Source organism: Anoplopoma fimbria, chromosome 10 (assembly GCF_027596085.1).
Source record: "Anoplopoma fimbria isolate UVic2021 breed Golden Eagle Sablefish chromosome 10, Afim_UVic_2022, whole genome shotgun sequence".
Taxonomy (NCBI): Eukaryota; Metazoa; Chordata; class Actinopteri; order Perciformes; family Anoplopomatidae; genus Anoplopoma; species Anoplopoma fimbria.
The window spans coordinates 23,280,062-23,298,307 of NC_072458.1; the positions used below are offsets into that span (position 1 = coordinate 23,280,062).

The 18,246-nt window shown below is 40.3% G+C and overlaps 3 protein-coding genes across 5 annotated transcripts in view; 2 read left to right on the forward strand and 1 right to left on the reverse strand.

Moving 5' to 3' along the window:
- Nucleotides 1–3,460, forward strand: part of LOC129096912 (uncharacterized) — a 3,961-nt gene extending 501 nt beyond the window's left edge. The window contains exon 2 of the mRNA XM_054605606.1: nucleotides 1,550–3,460. Coding sequence (XP_054461581.1) covers nucleotides 1,550–2,062 — 513 coding nt within the window. The 3' untranslated portion in view covers nucleotides 2,063–3,460. The remainder of the gene's footprint in view (nucleotides 1–1,549) is intronic.
- LOC129096923 (uncharacterized) overlaps nucleotides 1–8,725 on the reverse strand; it is an 11,554-nt gene extending 2,829 nt beyond the window's left edge. For 2 of the 3 annotated variants that reach the window (XM_054605618.1, XM_054605620.1), the window contains exons 1-3: nucleotides 8,513–8,724; nucleotides 6,863–7,213; nucleotides 3,749–3,859 (exon numbers count right to left, since the gene is read on the reverse strand). In XM_054605618.1, coding sequence (XP_054461593.1) covers nucleotides 3,749–3,859; nucleotides 6,863–7,213; nucleotides 8,513–8,549 — 499 coding nt within the window. In that variant the 5' untranslated portion in view covers nucleotides 8,550–8,724. Of the gene's footprint in view, nucleotides 1–3,748; nucleotides 3,860–6,862; nucleotides 7,214–8,512 lie in introns of all 3 variants that reach the window. The other variant, XM_054605619.1, reaches the window with a different exon arrangement.
- A 778-nt stretch (nucleotides 8,726–9,503) lies between these two features.
- On the forward strand, nucleotides 9,504–17,817 carry lgals17 (galectin 17). Its single transcript, XM_054605609.1, has 7 exons — nucleotides 9,504–9,611; nucleotides 10,912–10,955; nucleotides 12,728–13,093; nucleotides 14,812–14,902; nucleotides 15,480–15,658; nucleotides 16,966–17,019; nucleotides 17,144–17,817. Exons 1-7 carry the CDS (start codon nucleotides 9,595–9,597, stop codon nucleotides 17,224–17,226), a joined length of 834 nt encoding a protein of 277 aa, XP_054461584.1. The 5' UTR covers nucleotides 9,504–9,594; the 3' UTR covers nucleotides 17,227–17,817.
- The last annotated feature ends 429 nt before the right edge of the window (nucleotides 17,818–18,246 follow it).

Genomic DNA, 18,246 nt, shown 5'->3' on the forward strand with positions numbered 1-18,246 from the left:
GTGGAACAAAATGTCAAATCTGCTGCTGGAATGTAGATAAGGGAGGGAGGGAGGGATGAGTGAGGGTGGGGTGAGGGAGAAAGGAAGTAAGGGGTGAGTTAGTAGTGAGTGGGTGAGGGAGGAATTGAGTGAGAGAAGGAGTGGGTCAACGAGGGAGCAAGTTAGGAAGGGCAAGAGTGAATTAGTGAGGGAGGGGGAGAGAGAGGAAGTAGGGGTAAGTTAGTGAGTGAGTGATAGCAGGGAGTAGGTTAGGGAGGGAGGGAGGGAGAGTGAATGAATGAGGAATGAAGTGAGGGAGGGGAGAGAGGAAGTGAGTGGGTGAAGGAGTGAGGGAGCCAACGAGGGAGCAAGAGTGAATGAGTGAGGGTGAGGAAGAGAGGAAGTAAGGGGGTAAGTTAGTGAGTAAGTGATGGGAGGGAGGGAGTGATTGAGGAAGTGAGGGAGGCAGGAAAAAAGGGGGTGAGTTAGTAAGTGAGTGGGTGAGGGAGGGAGGGAGCCAACGAGGGAGCAAGTTAGGAAGGGCAAGAGTGAATGAGTGAGGGAGAAAGGAAGTAAGGGGTAAGTTAGTGAGTGAGTGATAGCAGGGAGTAGGTTAGGGGAGGGAGGGAGGGAGAGAGAGTGAATGAATGAGGAATGAAGGGTGAGGGAGGGAGGGAGTGGGTCAAGTAGGGAGGAAGAAACTTGGGGAAGGAGTGAGGGAGGGAGTGAATGAATGAGGAATGGAGTGAGGGGTGAGGGAGGGGGAGAGGAAGTGAGTGGGTGAAGGAGTGAGGGAGCCAACGAGGGAGCAAGAGTGAATGAGTGAGGGTGAGGAAGAGAGGAAGTAAGGGGTAAGTTAGTGAGTAAGTGATGGGAGGGAGGAAGTGAGGGAGGCAGAGTGGTGAGAGAGGAGGTAAGTTAGTGAGTGGTTGTGGGAGGGAGGGAGAGAGGGAAGGAGGGAGCAAGTTAGGAAGGGCAAGAGTGAATTGGGGGTGAGGGAAAAGGAAGTAAGGGGTAAGTTAGTGAGTGACTGATAGCAGGGAGTAGGTGAGGGAGGGAGAGGGAGGGAGGGAGAGTGAGAGAGTGAGGAAACGTGTGAGGGGTGAGGGAGTTAGGAGCTGAGGGAGTGAGGAGGGAGCAAATGATGGAGTGAGTTAGGAAGAGAGAGAACGAATGAGGGAGGAGGGAGGTAGGAAGTTGTTTAAGGAGTGAGGGAGCGAACAAGGGAGCATAAGAGGATAGCAGAGAGTGAATGAGTGAGGAAACATGAGGGAGGGACGCAGAGAGGGAGAGAGGAGGTAATAGGGTGAGGGAGCAAGGGAGTGAGGAAGGAGTGAGGGAGCAAGTGAGGAGGAGTTGAAGGGGAGGGGGGGGAGGGAATTTTTATCGTTTCTTTCTTTCTTTTTTCTTTTAGTTTGTTCTGCAGCTGCTCTGACAAACAAACTGCTACAATTCAGTTTGAGCTAAACTGAGGACAAGCTACTGTGCTTAGCATGTTAGCATGTAGCATGTTAGCATGTAGCATGTTAGCATGTTCCTCTGACTCTGTTGACTCTGCTGTCCCCTCCAGGATGGCGACAAAACGTTCCTGCGTGGCAATGAGAGCTACGTCCGTCCCTGCGGGTGGAGCCGGGTCGCCCTGCGGGTGACGCAGCGGTACGACAGCGGGGACGCCTGGCTCGGGACGGGGAAGGACGCCTGGCCCGTCTCCTACCACGGCCAGAACATGGACGGCTCCCTCGGCATCATCGCGACCCACAAAGGGAGCCCCAGCGACGCCGCGCCCAAGTTTCTGGAAGCCGCCGCCGCCATCGCCGTCGCCGGGGAGACGAGGGGCCGAGGGGTGTACTCCACGCCGGACGTCAAGATGGCGGAGAAGTACTGCAGGAAGTTCAAGTCCAAAGTGGACGGGAAGACGTACAAAGTGGTCCTCCAGAACCGCATCAACCCGGAGAAGAGGCAGAAGTGCCAGAGGGAGGACGTCTGGTTGGTCTACGTCCCGAAAGGACACAACGACGTCCAGACCAGGGCCATCGTGCAGGAGTCCATCCGACCGTACGGCCTCCTGCTGAAGGAGGCGTGAGGAGGCGGAGCTGACCGCGTCTTCAGTTATCAGGGAAATCTACTCCAACCTTCGTGATTATCAACCAGAAAACTCACAAAAATAAAAGTAAATGCTAGCGAAGAGGTCTCAAGACACCGTTCCATATGTTGGTGGGGGTTCATTAAGAGAAAACCAAGTATGGACTTTTTTCTTACCTTTTATCCAAAATGTTGCTACTTTTCCCCTTAAATTCAACCCCACATGTTCTTCATTATCAACAAAAAAAACCTCACAAAAATAAAAGTAAATGCTACTGTAAAAAGTTACTCAACACACAACCTGTACTTTCTTTGGGTGGTGCATTAAGAAAAACCAAGATCAGCCTTTTTTCCTGACTTTTAATCAAAAGTATTGCTACTTTCCCCCTTAAATTCAACCTGCCATGACTATGTGTACCTTAAGCTGCCTTATTGAGTTTATTTCAACTCTGTGTTACAGTTGATGGATTAAGCTCCTGGAAAAATGAAAAATGAAATGAAAAAGCAACTGTGATTTCATCTGTAAACGTTTGACATGAATCAAAGCTGCTGTTGCTTCATGATGTGTTCAAATGCAAAAACCGAGTGTGGGGAAAATATCATGCTGCCATCTAGTGGTGAACTCTTTGATCTTTATTTCTTGTAGGAAATAAATAGTTCGATAGTGAGCAATCTTTTGACATATTAATGACATTTAATTAGTTTTAATTTGAAGAAGATCATTTAATTGTTTACACATGCATGCACACATGCACATCATTTAAGTTGATGATTGTGGACAATGTGAAGCTGCACAGATGAGGAGAACGTTTGCTGATGTTGCTGTGAAGTATGACGACACCTGTCTGATGTTTTTCGTGGCATCATTGCAAGTTTATTGCAGTTATGTGTCATCTTTAAATAACAGTTTTTAATTGTCTCATCTGCTTTATCCTTCATTTTTCTGTTTTTGTAGTCCAAACACCCAATGTGACTACAATTCCCTACTGTGAAGGAAACACATGTTTTGCAGCGAAATCTGTTCTTCCTGTTTTTCCTTGTATGTCTGACGACGGTCCGACCTTAAATGTGATAAAATAATGATCACAGATCCTGGTGTGAGGACACTTTTTAATGTATTATTCTAGTGTTTAACAAGCTAATACATACTGTCTTCATAAGATACTTTTATTGTGAATATGCATCACAATTACAAACTATACACACTAAAACTATGAAATACACACTATGTTGTAATCTTCACAGTTTATTTTTTTGCAGGATCTCTCCTCATCTAAATGTACAAAGTAGCAAAATTTAAAGTACTCATTGTGAAGAGTACTTAATCACTTTAATGTAGCAGCTGTTGAAGTTTAACTACTTTATATACTGCTGTCTAGCTCAACCAATAATAACTTGATTCTGTAGTAACTGCTTACAAAAGCTCTCTGATAAATGTAATGTAGTAAAAACTATAATATAAGTAAAGTATATATAGTTTAAATATATAGTATATATAAAGTATATATATTTATGTTAATTACAAGTACCTCAAAATTGGTGCTGTATTGGGTCCATGAAATGATTACTTTGCACCACTAGGGGGGGATAATGTCCTCACTTTGCCATCACGTCCTCTCTTACTTTTTGTCCTCACAAAGACAGAAACATAAAGGACACACACAAACACACACAACCAACCACACACCTGAGCAACAGCAGAGTCCAACGATGAAGACGAGGCAGAGGACGAGTAGAGCAGGTAGAACACAGATCCCCAGACTCCAACATGGCAGCCTGGTCGACTCACCGTCAACTCCTGGAAACACAAAAGAGCATTATTGATTTTTATTGATTGATTCCGTTAGAAACTCCAGTTTTAAATATTTGATGAACTGTTTGTGTCGACTGCTGTTTGGAGTGAAGAGATCCAGTTTGAACAACAAAACAAAAACAAAGAGCTGCTCCTTACATTGATTTTAGTTCTGCGTTTGCTTGTGTTCTTTCGTCCGTGAGTGTGCACCTCTGTGTCTGTCCACGGCTAATCTCTCAGCCTGTTAGAGTAAATATTTTGGGCGGCCTGTTATCGCTGCGCGCTCAAGGACGTCTCAAGGTAGCGGGACTCACACGTTCTCAAAACATATTCAGCTTCTCCGACCTCCAATCTGCTGCTTGGCTAAAAGCCAACAGGACTACCAGTACACACCTTGCTGAGTACCTCACTGCACCGTGGCTCACTTTTATTGTTTTCGACATGAGTTTGGCTAACAGCTAATAGCTAACAGAACTACCAGTACACAAACTGCTAATAACATCTCTGATCTGCTCCTCACCATTATTGTTTGACTAATAACTAACAGAACTAATAGTACAAACACTCAGAACACAACATTCCTCCACTCCCCTGCTTCACGGGCAGACAGCTTGGTGAGTTTAATTGGGTTTCCGGCAAGAATGTATGATATGTCTTACACGACAACTTTAAGTAGATTGCCTGCATACATCGCTGCTTGTTTTTGAGTTTTAATGAAGTGTGTTTTACGAGACGGAGGGGTTGGCCAATTGTGGGTTGTTTCCATTCAATCACACAATACAGCAGTGGTTGTTGTAGACACACCTTGTGGAGATCTGCACACCTTTCTATTCATTTGAATGTAAAACCGGAATTTCATTTTGATACACACCTGACAGGTTTTGAAACCAAATTAAACATTTTACATGAAGCTGAAGGCTGTTTTCATGCAGCTGCAACCTTCCACACACACACACACGCTGTGCCCAAACTGAAAATGATGAGTCTCAACCAGCAGGGCTTAGCTTATATTTTGTAAATATAATTGAGGATGTGACCTTTTCTGGTTATAAATATGTATAGTCATCAATAAAAACCATTCTGAACACCCAATGAAGGCAGGAAGGAGTGCTGCTCCCTTTATACCACCAAGCTAACCACTGCTGATAAATCACCAGACGTGAAAAAACATGTTTCCTGCCAAACACCACTGACAGAACAGAACATTCTCACCACTGAAACTTTCCACAGAAATGTCACCATGATTTTCATCTGGCTGAGAGCTACATCACCCTTACGTCTTCAACTTATTACTTTTCAAATCTATTATTATTTAGTTTTTGGATTTTATTGAGTTAAATTGAGTCTTTCTTGGTTTTAAGTAAACATAAAAGGGTATGATTTTGTCATAATTCACTTTAACTGTTGTTGTTTTGTTCAAGCCTACTGACCTGTATTTTAAATTATAGTGGAGCTTTCAACATTTCCAAAAGATACCCATGAGATACAAAAAAATTCCCTATTTAATTTCATTTTCAATTCTTGATGTTTTGGTGCAGAAACTTGATCGACACTTTCACACAGCTGAAACAACGTTAAGTTTCAGTGAAGAGTTGACACCAGCTGCTCAACAATATACGCATTGTATTCATACAGTGGAGGCTTTAAAAGATTGGAAGGGAAATTTAAGAGGAAATTCAGTCAATAGGTTCAAGATATCACATCTTGTTCCCCTGTTAGATGTGTCACAGATATGTTGTAACTGACGTCAAAATCGATTCATTTAAGGACCAGTATGCAGCATTTAGCAGAAATGGAAACATATAGTTGATAAGTATGTTTTCATTTGTGTTTAATCACCTCAAACTAAGAATTGTTGCGTTTTCGTTAGCTAAGAATGAGCCCATCCTATCTACATATGGAGCAGGAGGTGGAGTCCACCATGTTGCACTGCCAAGTCTCTACGGAAGCCCAGAACGGACAAACCAAACACTGGCTCCAGAGAGAGACTTTAAAGTTTTTATGTTACCTGAAGGCCACCGTAGTTCTCTGACACGTTACTCATATTACCACAGTCTTGGAATGGGAGGAGTGACAGGAATGGTATTCAATTGGTTGCAATGTGCAACTTCACCACTAGAGGCACCAAACCCTCCACACGGTCCTCTTTAAAACCCTCTTTTTTTAATCAAGAAAACTGAAAATCCTCCACATTTGTTCGGACTGAAACATCTCAACGACTTTTAGACGTGTCGCTATGATATTTGATTCATGATCCCCAGAGGATTAAAACTCTACAGGATTGGTGATCCTCTGACTTCTCCCCTTACGCCACCGGGAGGTTGACATTTTTGGGCTTTTGATGAAATATGTCCACAACTGTCGGATGCATTGCTGTGAAATTTTTGAATCAAAGTTTAAATAAAATAACTCAGGAAGGCAACTTAAAACTGAAAGTAATTTAGTTTAATAAAAATAGTTAACTGATAAATTAAGATAATTTAGTCATAAATAAACTATAATATAAATATGTGAATAAGAGTTTAAACTAACAGATCCAAACAATACTGAAGACAAACAGTGGGGTTAACTAGGTTAACGTTAACAGAAAAACACATTGATTGTGCCTTAAGTTTAAACGTGATTGACTACTCCAGGTATCAATCAGGCGCACCTGTAGGGATGGGGGGAAGTTGTGCCAGTGTGTGTGTATATATATATATATATATATATATATATATATATATATATATATATATATGTATATATGTATATATATGTATGTATGTATGTATGTATGTATATGTATATGTATATATATATATATATATATGTATGTATGTATGTATGTATGTATGTATATATGTATATATATATGTATATATGTATGTATGTATATATATATATGTATGTATATATATATATATATGTATATATATATATATGTATATATATTATCTGAAACGGGCCTTCTATTGTCCCCTCCCAATAAAAACACACAAACAGCATCTCAATAAAAGTCCTTCTTACCATCAACAACCAGGTGGATGCCTCTGTCAACACAAACAGCTCCTGCACAGCTGCCGGTGCAGAAGTACCGCCCGGCGTCCTTCTCCTCCACCTGCTGGATCTCCAGATGGACCGGGTCGCCTTTGTTGTCGAAGCGATGTTTGTCCGCGGTGTGAAAGTTGACCGTTAAATCTTTCAGCTTAGTTTCTGAAACCGTCAGCAGAGGCAGCAGCTGATCCGAGCGCAGAAGGAACCAGGTGATCGGAGGGCTGGACGTCAGGTTACAGGTGAGCGAGACGTTCTGGCCCGCCGGGACCACCAGGGTCGAGCGGAGGACGGGCGAGGCTGAGGACAGGTGACCTCCTGCAACACCTGAGGAGAGCAGACAGGTGAGGGGATGGGGCAGTCTGTTGGGCGTGCTTTATATTTACTGCAGTAACATGAGAGGCTTTCCAAAGGGACAGAGACCATGCCACTTCAGTCCACAGGGACAGAGACCATGCCACTTCAGTCCAAAGGGACAGAGACCATGCCACTTCAGTCCACAGGGACAGAGACCATGCCACTTCAGTCCACAGGGACAGAGACCATGCCACTTTAGTCCACAGGGACAGACCATGCCACTTTAGACCAGAGACCATGCCACTTCAGTCCATGCCACTTCAGTCCACAGGGACAGAGACCATGCCACTTCAGTCCACAGGGACAGAGACCATGCCACTTCAGTCCACAGGGACAGAGACCATGCCACTTCAGTCCACAGGGACAGAGACCATGCCACTTCAGTCCACAGGGACAGAGACCATGCCACTTTAGTCCACAGGGACAGAGACCATGCCACTTCAGTCCAAAGGGACAGACTTTAGTCCACAGGGACCATGCCACTTTAGTCCACAGGGACAGAGACCATGCCACTTCAGTCCACAGGGACAGAGACCATGCCACTTCAGTCCACAGGGACAGAGACCATGCCACTTCAGTCCACAGGGACAGAGACCATGCCACTTCAGTCCACAGGGACAGAGACCATGCCACTTTAGTCCACAGGGACAGAGACCATGCCACTTTAGTCCACAGGGACAGAATCAGCACAAATGTAAAGTTCCTTGTTGTAACTTCCTCTTGTGAAACATTGGGTCTTTTCTATTTATTTAAAGCTCTACATATCTCATCAAAAACAATCTGAACAAGATTACAAACCGACACGACATTTTTCAATAGTTTTTGGTATTCTGTATTTCAGTCGGTACCCTAAAATAAATCCTCAAGTTGCATTCAAACCCCAGTGAAGCCTGGAGGATTCTGCATCCAATGTGACACCTAAAGAGGGGACATTTAGCTTCCCTCCACACCTCAGGACCACCGGGCCCTGAAACCCCGGAGCCAGGCTGACCCCTCTGACCCCTCTGAAACCAGAGGACAGTCAGAGAGAAAGGTCGCGCAGGCTGACAGCTTTCTTTCAGTTTAGTTTTGACATTTTAAAGGTGTGACTTCACCACAAACATCTGATTCATCACCTGAGGATCACCAGCAACAACCCAGAGATAATATGAAACAACAAACAAACAATCAGCTTCTAAAGTCCCTAAATCCTGTACATTTAAAACTAATAAAGGATTATCTTATCTTATCTTAAATCAGCAAATAAACATAAAATAATCATGAACTTACAAATGAAAATGAGGATCCATGTGACACCTGCCATCATTTAGAGCATTAATAATCTCCAGGTCTGTAAAGGAGCTGCAGGAGGACTGATCTGCTCATTAGTGAAGAAAAGTGATCTCAGGAGGAAGTGAGCGGGACTTTTATTTTACAGGACAGACAGTTGAGACCACCAACATGTTCCACTAAACACACTCTCTGCCCTCCAGGCTGTGATTAGAACAGCCGGTAGGTTTCGTTTCTGCAGTCAAAACAAATGTGCTTATGTTGCTTAACCAGAGGAGTTTCAAAATAAAAGCACAGTCGGTTTTAAGGAGGCAGGGAATCCCCAGTTAACTTTTTTTTTCTTTTTTCGTGAGAACTCCATATCGTGTTGGCTCAACACTCACAGTGTAGTAAACAAGCTAAAAAAACAACAAACTATTGAAATGTCTTTTTTCATGTATGATTATGTAATCAATCCAGTGATATTTGAGAATGATCATTATAATATTTTAATTATGTCATAATACAACAAACACAGGAAAGAAAAAGAAAAGCAATTTAAATAACATATGAAACAGCAAATTTAACTCATCAGCCAATTAAAGTGTCTCTTTAACGGGACTAAAGAGAAAAAACAACATAAATATAGATATATTTTAAACAATTGATTAAAACATTTACTGAACCAGAAAACAATTTAAGTTAAATAACACAAAATAAATAAAAGCCTCTCCGCTTTAGTTCTAGGTTTCTGATTATTATTATTACATATAAGTTGTCTATTGTATAGCCTAATTAAGATATAAAAGGATCAGATTAAAAACAAACGTATATCTAAACAACTTGATGAAAACAATAACTGAACAGGAATACAATGTAAGTTTAAGAACATAGAATAAATAAAAGCCTTTAGACAGCTTTAGTTCTACATTTAGATGAGTTGAGTTAGTTGTGGGTGGGGCCTTTATTTTTACACTCATATCGGAAGTGGTGACTATATAAAATGTTTCTGTCTTCAGAGAGACTTTCACACTTCAGATATTCAGTCAGCCTCCTTCAGATGAGAGAAGAGGAGTGAACTAAAATCCCAACCAGCAGTCATCATGAAAACCTCCACATGGTAAGAAACATGACACTTTATTCTGAAACTAAAGCTTACTTCACAGATACTTCAGTATTTATGCCTTTAATGTTTCACTTTATCTGCACAATAATCAGTTGTTTCATTAAATGTGTCCGTAAATGAAGTGACAGGCTGCAGGATTGAAAACATGCATGGAATAAAAACATCAAATGTTTATTCTGTTTAATGTTATCCACATGCACGTCTGCAGATGAGCAGGGAGCAGTGACGACACGTTTCGTTTTCGAGGAAACGAATCTGAGTGAAACCGAAACTTAAGGGTTTTAGATAACAGAATATAAGAAGGAATCATAATGAATCAACTAAATAGTTTATTTCATTCAACTATAGCAATATAAATGAAAAAAATAAATTAATTAATTAATAATGAAATAAAATAAATAAGGATGTTTTAATACTCACAGTCTCATGGTTTCAAATAACAACAGAATAATGAGACCAAATAATAATAAATAAATTAAATAGTTTCTTTAATTTAACTATATCAATAAAATGGAAAATAAAAATGTAAATAAAAAATAAATAAATAAAAATAAATAAAAAATAAATAAGGATGTTTTAATAAAATAAATAAATATGGATGTTTTAATACTCACAGTCTCATAGTTTCAAATAACAACAGAATAATGAGACCAAATAATAATGAATAAACTAATAGTTTATTTCATTAGACTATAAAAATATAATATAAATAAAATAAATAAATAATAATGATTTCTCAATCCTCACTGTCTCATGGTTTCAAATAACAACATAATTATAAGACCAAATAATAACAAATAAACTATATAAATATAAATAATACAGAAACAATAATATATATATATATATATTTTTATCTCGTGGTTTCATTTTCTATGATTGTTATAATCAAATCTTATTCTGTTTTTAATTAACATATTCAGTCGTGTTCATATCTTTATATATTGATAACCTTTTTATTTGTTAAGCCTGAATATGAAAAGGAAACCTACGAGCCCGGAATCTGTGAGCCCCGCCCTTCATAAGAAGTGGAAACCTAACATTGCATAAATATTAAGTGTTATGTGTGTTATTTTTTCAAATAATACAAAGAACATTCCAGCTCATGGCTGATAAAAATATTAACAATGAACTCAATAATCACTGAGCTAAAGTTCATTGATAAGATAAGGTGATTTATTTTATCTCATATCCTTAACGGTGAAGAAAGTCAACTTCCTTCTGCTGCCGTTTCCTTAAAAAACACATTAACTTGTTATGTTTGTGTGACTGATTATGAAATCATGTTTTTCAGGGATTTCATGCTCATCCACTGTGTCCTGCTTGGCATTTTAGTTGGTGAGTATCATTCAGTTATTAAAAAACAGGATTCCATCTGAGCTGTCTGGAAAAAAATACCAGCGTTTCTGTTTAAGAGATTATTTAAATGATAGTTCTGTGACCTCAGAAGCTGCAGCTGTTGTTTGGTGTGAACATATCTGCTGTGACCTCACCAGAATATCACTGAATCAAGGCCACAGGTCACATATAAATATCACATCATGTATTTTAAGACTTTTGATACAGCAGTGGACGAAATGTTTTATATAATCTGTCTGAAACTTCTCCATTTAAATATATAATTGACACTTTCATTAAATACTTGATTTAATGTACTGTATGTTTGTTTATCATATTGTATTCTTTATTTTCACATTTATTTAATTCTTAAATGATTTAATTCATTTGTTTTATTTTTAATCAACAAAACATAACAATTAAGGGAATCAACATACACATTTGGTCAATTTTAAACAACTAAGAGATTCATTTTAAACTGGTTTGAAAAGTTTAACTGTTAAGGATAAATCACATTTATTATAAATTCTCTCCTCAGCAGTTTGCGATGCGGTCGCTGAGCCTCAGTTCAGTTCAGGTCGCTCTAACGGGTTCTGTGAGGTCGAGAGATGATTTATGGGGAGACGAAAGAAGAAAAAATAATAATTTGACATTTTTGGACCTTAAGGAATCATTATAGATGGGAAATGTCTGTCTGGTGACATCAGAGACATTTGTCACATGACATGAACCACAACCAAGAGGTCACGAGCTGAACAGTTTGGGAGCTACTGGTTTAATGACTTCCTTTACATGAACACTGTTATTCCCAATATTCAGAATGTGATCATTTAAACAGCATATTTAGTTTGAATATTCTAAATTAGATCTTATTCTGAATGGAGCATTTTCTGATAAAGACCTTTGGGATATGATGCACATCGTAACAAACTACCAACTGTTTGCAGAGAGGAACGCCTGAAAGAAAAAAATTGGTTGGAATTGTCAAGAGAACCTGATATGAAAACCGACAGCTTGATGAAAGAGTCTCTGCCTCACTCTATGTACTTAACTGACATTGTAATTTACATTACTTATGTTAAATCCTACTTAAGTACATAACAAACTTACTTATCTTAACCCAGACCACCCTCTTTATCGAAACCTAACCAAGTAGTTGTGTCGCCTTAAGCTAACCAAGTTAGCAACGCAAGCTTATTTAGAAAAATCATATGAGGCACTTTAAGCACAGTTAGCCACTAAACAAACGTACTTATTTTAACACAAACCACACTCTTTTCCTGAACCTAACCAGGAAGTTTTGTTGCTTTAAGCTAACCAAGTTTTTCCTGTGAAAACAAAAGTTTATTTAGAAAATTCAGGCCTACTCCGAGAACTGCTAACGTACTTAACTTACATCCTAACTTACGTACGTTAAAGCTTACGAAACTTTTCAAACTTTTCTAACCAAGTTTTTTTCCTGTGAAAACGGGACTTTATTTTGAAAATCTGACACTAGAAGGAGACGTAGTTTGAAGCAAATTACATTATGTGAATTAAAATACAGCATGCTCGTAAAGCCAACGCAACTACATAACAAACTTACTTCCTCTCCTTAATTTAATCACAATCTTTCCCTAACCAAGAAGTTTTGTTGCTTGAAGCTAACCAAGTTTTTTTCTGCACTTTAATGTGAAAATCTGACGCTAGAAGGGAACATAGAGTGAACTGAACAATCTGCCGTGTTTGGCGAGTTGGTCTTGACAACTTCTCTCCTCCATCTCCTCCTCCAGACTCCTCCTCCCCGTCCTCCATCTCCAACTTCCTCTCCGTCTCCTCTAAGGTGGGGAACCAGGCCATCCTTCCCTGCAGCTGGAAGCAACATCTGGGCGACTTGGCTCCGTCCTCCTGCCACATCCAGTGGGCCACGCCGGCCGACACGGTGTTCGAGCTGCGTGGGGAGAGCCGGTGGGAGGCGGAGGAGTTCGAGGGCCGGGTGGAGGTTCCCATGGAGAAGCTGGGGTCCGGGGACTGTTCTCTGGTCATCAACGACGTTCAGATCGGAGACACGGGGAGATACGAGAGCTTCATGGTGGTGGACGGGGTGAGGTCCACCAAGACCAAGGTCTTCATCCAGAGCGTCAGGCTGTCCGTGCACGGTCAGTTCCAATGTTTATCTCCATTATCTTTATTTTATTTCATCTACTTTCTTTATTTCTATCCTTCTCTCTGCTCTTTATTCTGTTGTTTTCTCCTGGTTTTTCTCAGGTAATTCTGTTTCTCATCTTAAATCTCTGTTTTTGTTCCTTCTCATGTTGTTTATTCTCATAACTTATTATTTCCTTCTCTACTATGCCTTCTACTTCACTTTCATTTCTATCCTTCTCTTAGGTTTCTGTTCTTTTGTTCTCTCCTGTTTGCTTTTCCTTTGTTATCCTTTTCCTTATCTATACTTTTCTCTCTTAATCACATTTTCTATCTTTTTTTCTTCTTTTCATGTTGTCTAATCTCATAATATCTCATCTCATGTCTTTCTTTTCTCAACCCTTCGTCCTAATTTAACTCTATATTAACCCCAATGCTGTCTTTTAATCTCATCTGTCTGGCATTCCTCATTTTAACACTTAAAGTTGTCTCACCTCCTTGTTTCCTTTCTTATCCAACATCTTCCTTCTAGTCTTTTTTGTTATGCTTGTTTTTATTATACTTACTCTTACTTAGTGTTTTTTTCCTAATCTGATTTTCTGTATTTTGTTATTAACATTAAGACGACAAAGTTGTGTCTTAACCCCCCCCATCAGGAATCCCTACATGACACTGTGAATGCCAATAATGTGCGTACAAACTACAAGGACTATATTTTACCATTCTATAAGATTTCCAAAAATTGCAGTTTCATACCATGCTCACAAATTCTTAAAGGACCTCCTCCCAGTAATCCAACCAATCTCTGATCTCCACCCTGCAACCATAGCAACCACAGCGTCTGTAGAGGTAACCGTAAGAGTGGCAGAGAAGAAAGACAGGAGACCAGGAACTGCACAGAAAACGGTAAGAATCCAGATTTTCCAAAAGTGTGCCGACATGAAGTTGACCAAAGTAACCGAACAGATGTACGAACCAAAGCTCCGAGCTCTCTGATGTCCCTCTGGAGCTCCAGAGACGGTAATGGGCCCCAAAGGACATGGAGACGCATACCCAATGCTCCATGACACCACAGCAAGCACGTAACCGGTTTGGGAGGAATCGGACCTCTGCTCTGCCACCAGGTCACTGCGAGAAACCGACAAGAGGAACATCCACAGAGGATACCTCCACCTCCTCTGCTCCACCCTTGGTCCACCCAGGTGTAGGCTCAGGCTCAAACTCTGGAGAACCCTGCACACTCTAATCAGGTATCACTGTAACAGAAGGAGAACATGGCCAGATGATGTCCACGCCTCGGGTTGGCCCACAGCGACCTCAGCCTGGACCAAACCACAGTTTAGCTCCAATGTATGCACTGGAACAGGCAGCACCATTAAACCCATTCCCTTCATCATGATGCAATCCCCGGGGTCAGTGCACCGGGAAAAAGGCAAAACAGAACTCCCAATGAACGAATCAAAGGCCCCCGGTACCTTAACAGAACTCCCTGACAGGGTCACATGACCGTCAGACACAAAAGCTGAGAAATCGGACTGCTCCACCTGCTCACAGGGAGGAAGAACTCCGAGAACTGACAGGACTGGCTTTTCGGACAGATACAGCAGCAGGGACACCTGGTGTTTGGGAGGTGGAGGGCCGTCACAGTAACGATACCTTGATGTGTGATTCCACTGAAAGACGATTATCGTCTAGCTCTGATTTAACAAAAGCTTTTATTTTCCTCTCTTAGACCACAAATCCCTCCAGTCTGGAGTTCCAGGTGAGGACTTAGTCCTGGATCTCTACACCCGCCACTCCGTGAGAGTCGTCTTCCAGGGCCGGTGAGCTGACGACCTTTTCTCTTTTTTTCTTCTTTCCACGTTTCACCCACTCTCCTCTCGTCTCCTATTTCATCGTCTAGTCTCTGGTGCCACCCCCGATTCTTCTACTCTGTTTTTTCCCCAAAACAACTTCTACGAAATTACTATTTGCATCCATCTAAACACAGTTTACAGGCTGCTGGTGAAGGTATGAGTCACGCCGTAAAGTCTGCTCACAAAATAAAGAAGAAATGCATAATAGAGACCGGATAATGTGGGTTCTGGAAACATAAAAAGATGTGGGAGAACTTTCCAAAGGTCTAATTTTGGAACTGAACAGTCAACATCTGAGCTCATCGTGTACCGTTCGCTGGGACATGTGTTTATTTTTAACATCATATTAATGTGGTCGTATTTACACATCAGACTGCTTGTTTTAGAGAAAACAAAACACTTTATGATGTTCTGGTCCCTTTTGCTGCTTGTATAAACTTTCAGACGGACTAGTTTTTCTTTGTGGAAAGTCCTGATATTATTCTAGCTGAGCGGGCAAACTTTACATTTTGACTTTTTAAACGTTTTTGCCTGCGCTCCACAGGAACACCTCGGAGTGGTCGGACGTGTGGATGAGGAGCGATGCAGACAGTGAGCGTGTGGAGAAACATCCGCACGATGAGACGCTGACGTTAAAGAAGCTGAAGAGCTCCGACGAAGGAACGTACAAAGTCCTGGATCAACACGGCCTCGCTGTCAGCACCATGCTGCTCACCGTGGAAGGTCAGGGGTCAATCTCCTCTCATGTTTCACTCCTTTTAGTCATTTATCAAGCAAATATTCTCTGATTCCATTTGAATTGATAATCTTTGGGAGTTTGGGATTGTTGGTCCAGAGTTCAAGCTGCAAATTCAAGGTGTTATCTAGCTTCTACATGTTGAAACACAATCATGGGGAGTAAAAATCAGGTAATTCAAGTCCTCTGAGAAAACGGCTTTGAATCACAGACTTTGCTCCTCGTCTCGTGTTTCACCTCGTTAACTTTAAACACGATGAGAGCGTTGATCTCAAATGAAGCGTCTCTCGCTGACGTCAGACTCTTGATCCTCATCTGCTCTCTCTGCTTTCAGCCAAACGTGAACTCTCCTCGGCTTCTCCCCTGCTGCCCTGCAGTCACCTCTGTGCTCCCTCCATTCCACCCACCTGTCCTGCACCCCCCACCCCCCCCACCCACCTGCTGCACACCTGCTGCACACTTCCTCATTAGCTTTGCAGTAGACACACCTTGGCTGCGGTCGTTTTGAGCTGTTTGAATTCTCTAAAAGCTCAGAAAAAGTGCTTCAATGCTTCCTCACTAGACCATCTTTTACCAAAGGAAACAAGATTTTGCCGTCCCACAATTCCTTGCAGCGGCACAATTTAAAGTGACGCTCCATTCTTCCGTCCATGAAAACAAACATTCTGTCTGTCTTACACAGCTTTAACAATTATATTCATAAATTAATGGGATTCATGATGATTAATATAAATAGACAGTGACTATTATTTTGTTTCATTGTTTTTGCATTTATTTACTTGGAACATGTACAAAAAAAATAAAAAACAAAAAGTACTAAATATGCAAATGAACAAATTCTCATAAAGAACATACATTGATAAATATGACGTGTCTGAAAAGGAGCAGGAAGAAATAAATAAACAAATATACTTCTTCTCCATAACTCAGATAAATCAGCTCATTATGTATCATTTAAAACTCTGTGACTGTCTGTCTATATTCCTTTTTTATTAAATTAAATTCCAACCTTGTTAATGAAGTAATATGTCCCCGGGTGTCCACATTTAAGATAATAATTATACTTTTATATCTTTCCGGCCGGGACATTTATAGACTAACAGCAGCAAAGCTGCAATAACAACAAGCATAATTGACTAGATAGTTTTATCAATAATTAATTAATCTATCCTTCACATCTTTTTTGACCTGATGACGTTTCCATCGAGATCAATAAACAGTTCTTATGAAAAGACTTAAATATTGAATTATGATTTGCATCATAACCAACTGACGTGTCTGTTCCGTTTCACAGACAACTCCACAGCTCTCAAACTTCAGCAGATTCCGGAAAAACAAGCGCCGACAGGTAAGAGAAAAACAAACAAAAGCGTGTATTCTGGTACATGAACCAGACCTGCCGACGGTTCACATGAAGACAAAGGTGTTTAAATATAATAACCCTCTGACTCCGCCCTCTTCATGTGTTCCAGATGACGCTGCCAAAAACAGCTGTTCAGCTCTCCTCCTCTTCTCTGTGCTTGTCACGAGTTTCCAAGTTATTCATCTCCTCTGATCAAATTCTCTGTGCAATGTAAGTGCAGTCACGTACATATAAATAACTCCATGATACAGTATACAGTAGATTGTTGCCGTGTTTTTCTGAACATTAGCCTGTAACATGTATATTTCTACTTAGCCAGAGTGACGTTCTGAGAATGTGAAAATGTGATTTAAATGATGAAAAGTTTGTTTTTTAGACACACTTACGTCTACTATTCACTGAATTTAAAAAAGATTTGTTTTGAAAGAAAAGTTCTTGAGATGAGACCATTAAAACCACTAAAATACCAGTTAGATATAATAGTCAGTTAGATATGAAGCTGGAGTTATGATAATGTAAGGATATGTATGTATGTACATACATACATACGTACATACATACATGCATACATACATACACATGCACGCACATACGTACTTATCTACTAGATTAACATCATTTCAATAAAAATGTATTTGATTATCTTTGAATGTAACGTGATGATGTAACTCTTTTTGTGAATTCTTTATTTTGATGTGACTATTTATTTAAAAAATAAAATCATTGGATTTTTTCTCCAACTGCAGTCTAATAAATAAATAAAAATGAAACAAGCAAACACAATGGTGTCACGTTTCCATTATTCATTGATAAACTCCACAAAGACTTATCATACAGATCAAAACAAATCAAATGAATTACAATGAACTCTGCACAGGTACATAAACGAGCGAAGGCACACCACGACTTCAGGATTCTCTCCTCATTGTTTCATAACGACGTGTCAAACATCTCCATTAAAACACATTAATGTTCCTTCATCATCATCAACACACACTCTGTAGTAGCTAACTAGAGCACTATGAATCCACTAAATGTGGATTCATCCGCTGCTGAAAATAGTCCCTAACAAATGCACTAGTTCCTCTTGTTTCAAGCTGTTTTTAGTCATTTTTAAACATTTTATACATTTGTTTTTGCAGGAATCAATGTAGCAACAGACAGGAAGTCAGACCGTTTTGAGAGACGGACTACATTTGTTAGTTTTGGTCA

What these genes read in the sequence shown, in the direction of transcription:
- lgals17 (XM_054605609.1), top strand. An exon ending in CATGCTGCTCACCGTGGAAG is followed by an intron (nt 15,659 to 16,965) that starts GTCAGGGGTCAA and finishes TCCGTTTCACAG; the next exon opens with ACAACTCCACAGCTCTCAAA. An exon ending in GGAAAAACAAGCGCCGACAG is followed by an intron (nt 17,020 to 17,143) that starts GTAAGAGAAAAA and finishes CATGTGTTCCAG; the next exon opens with ATGACGCTGCCAAAAACAGC.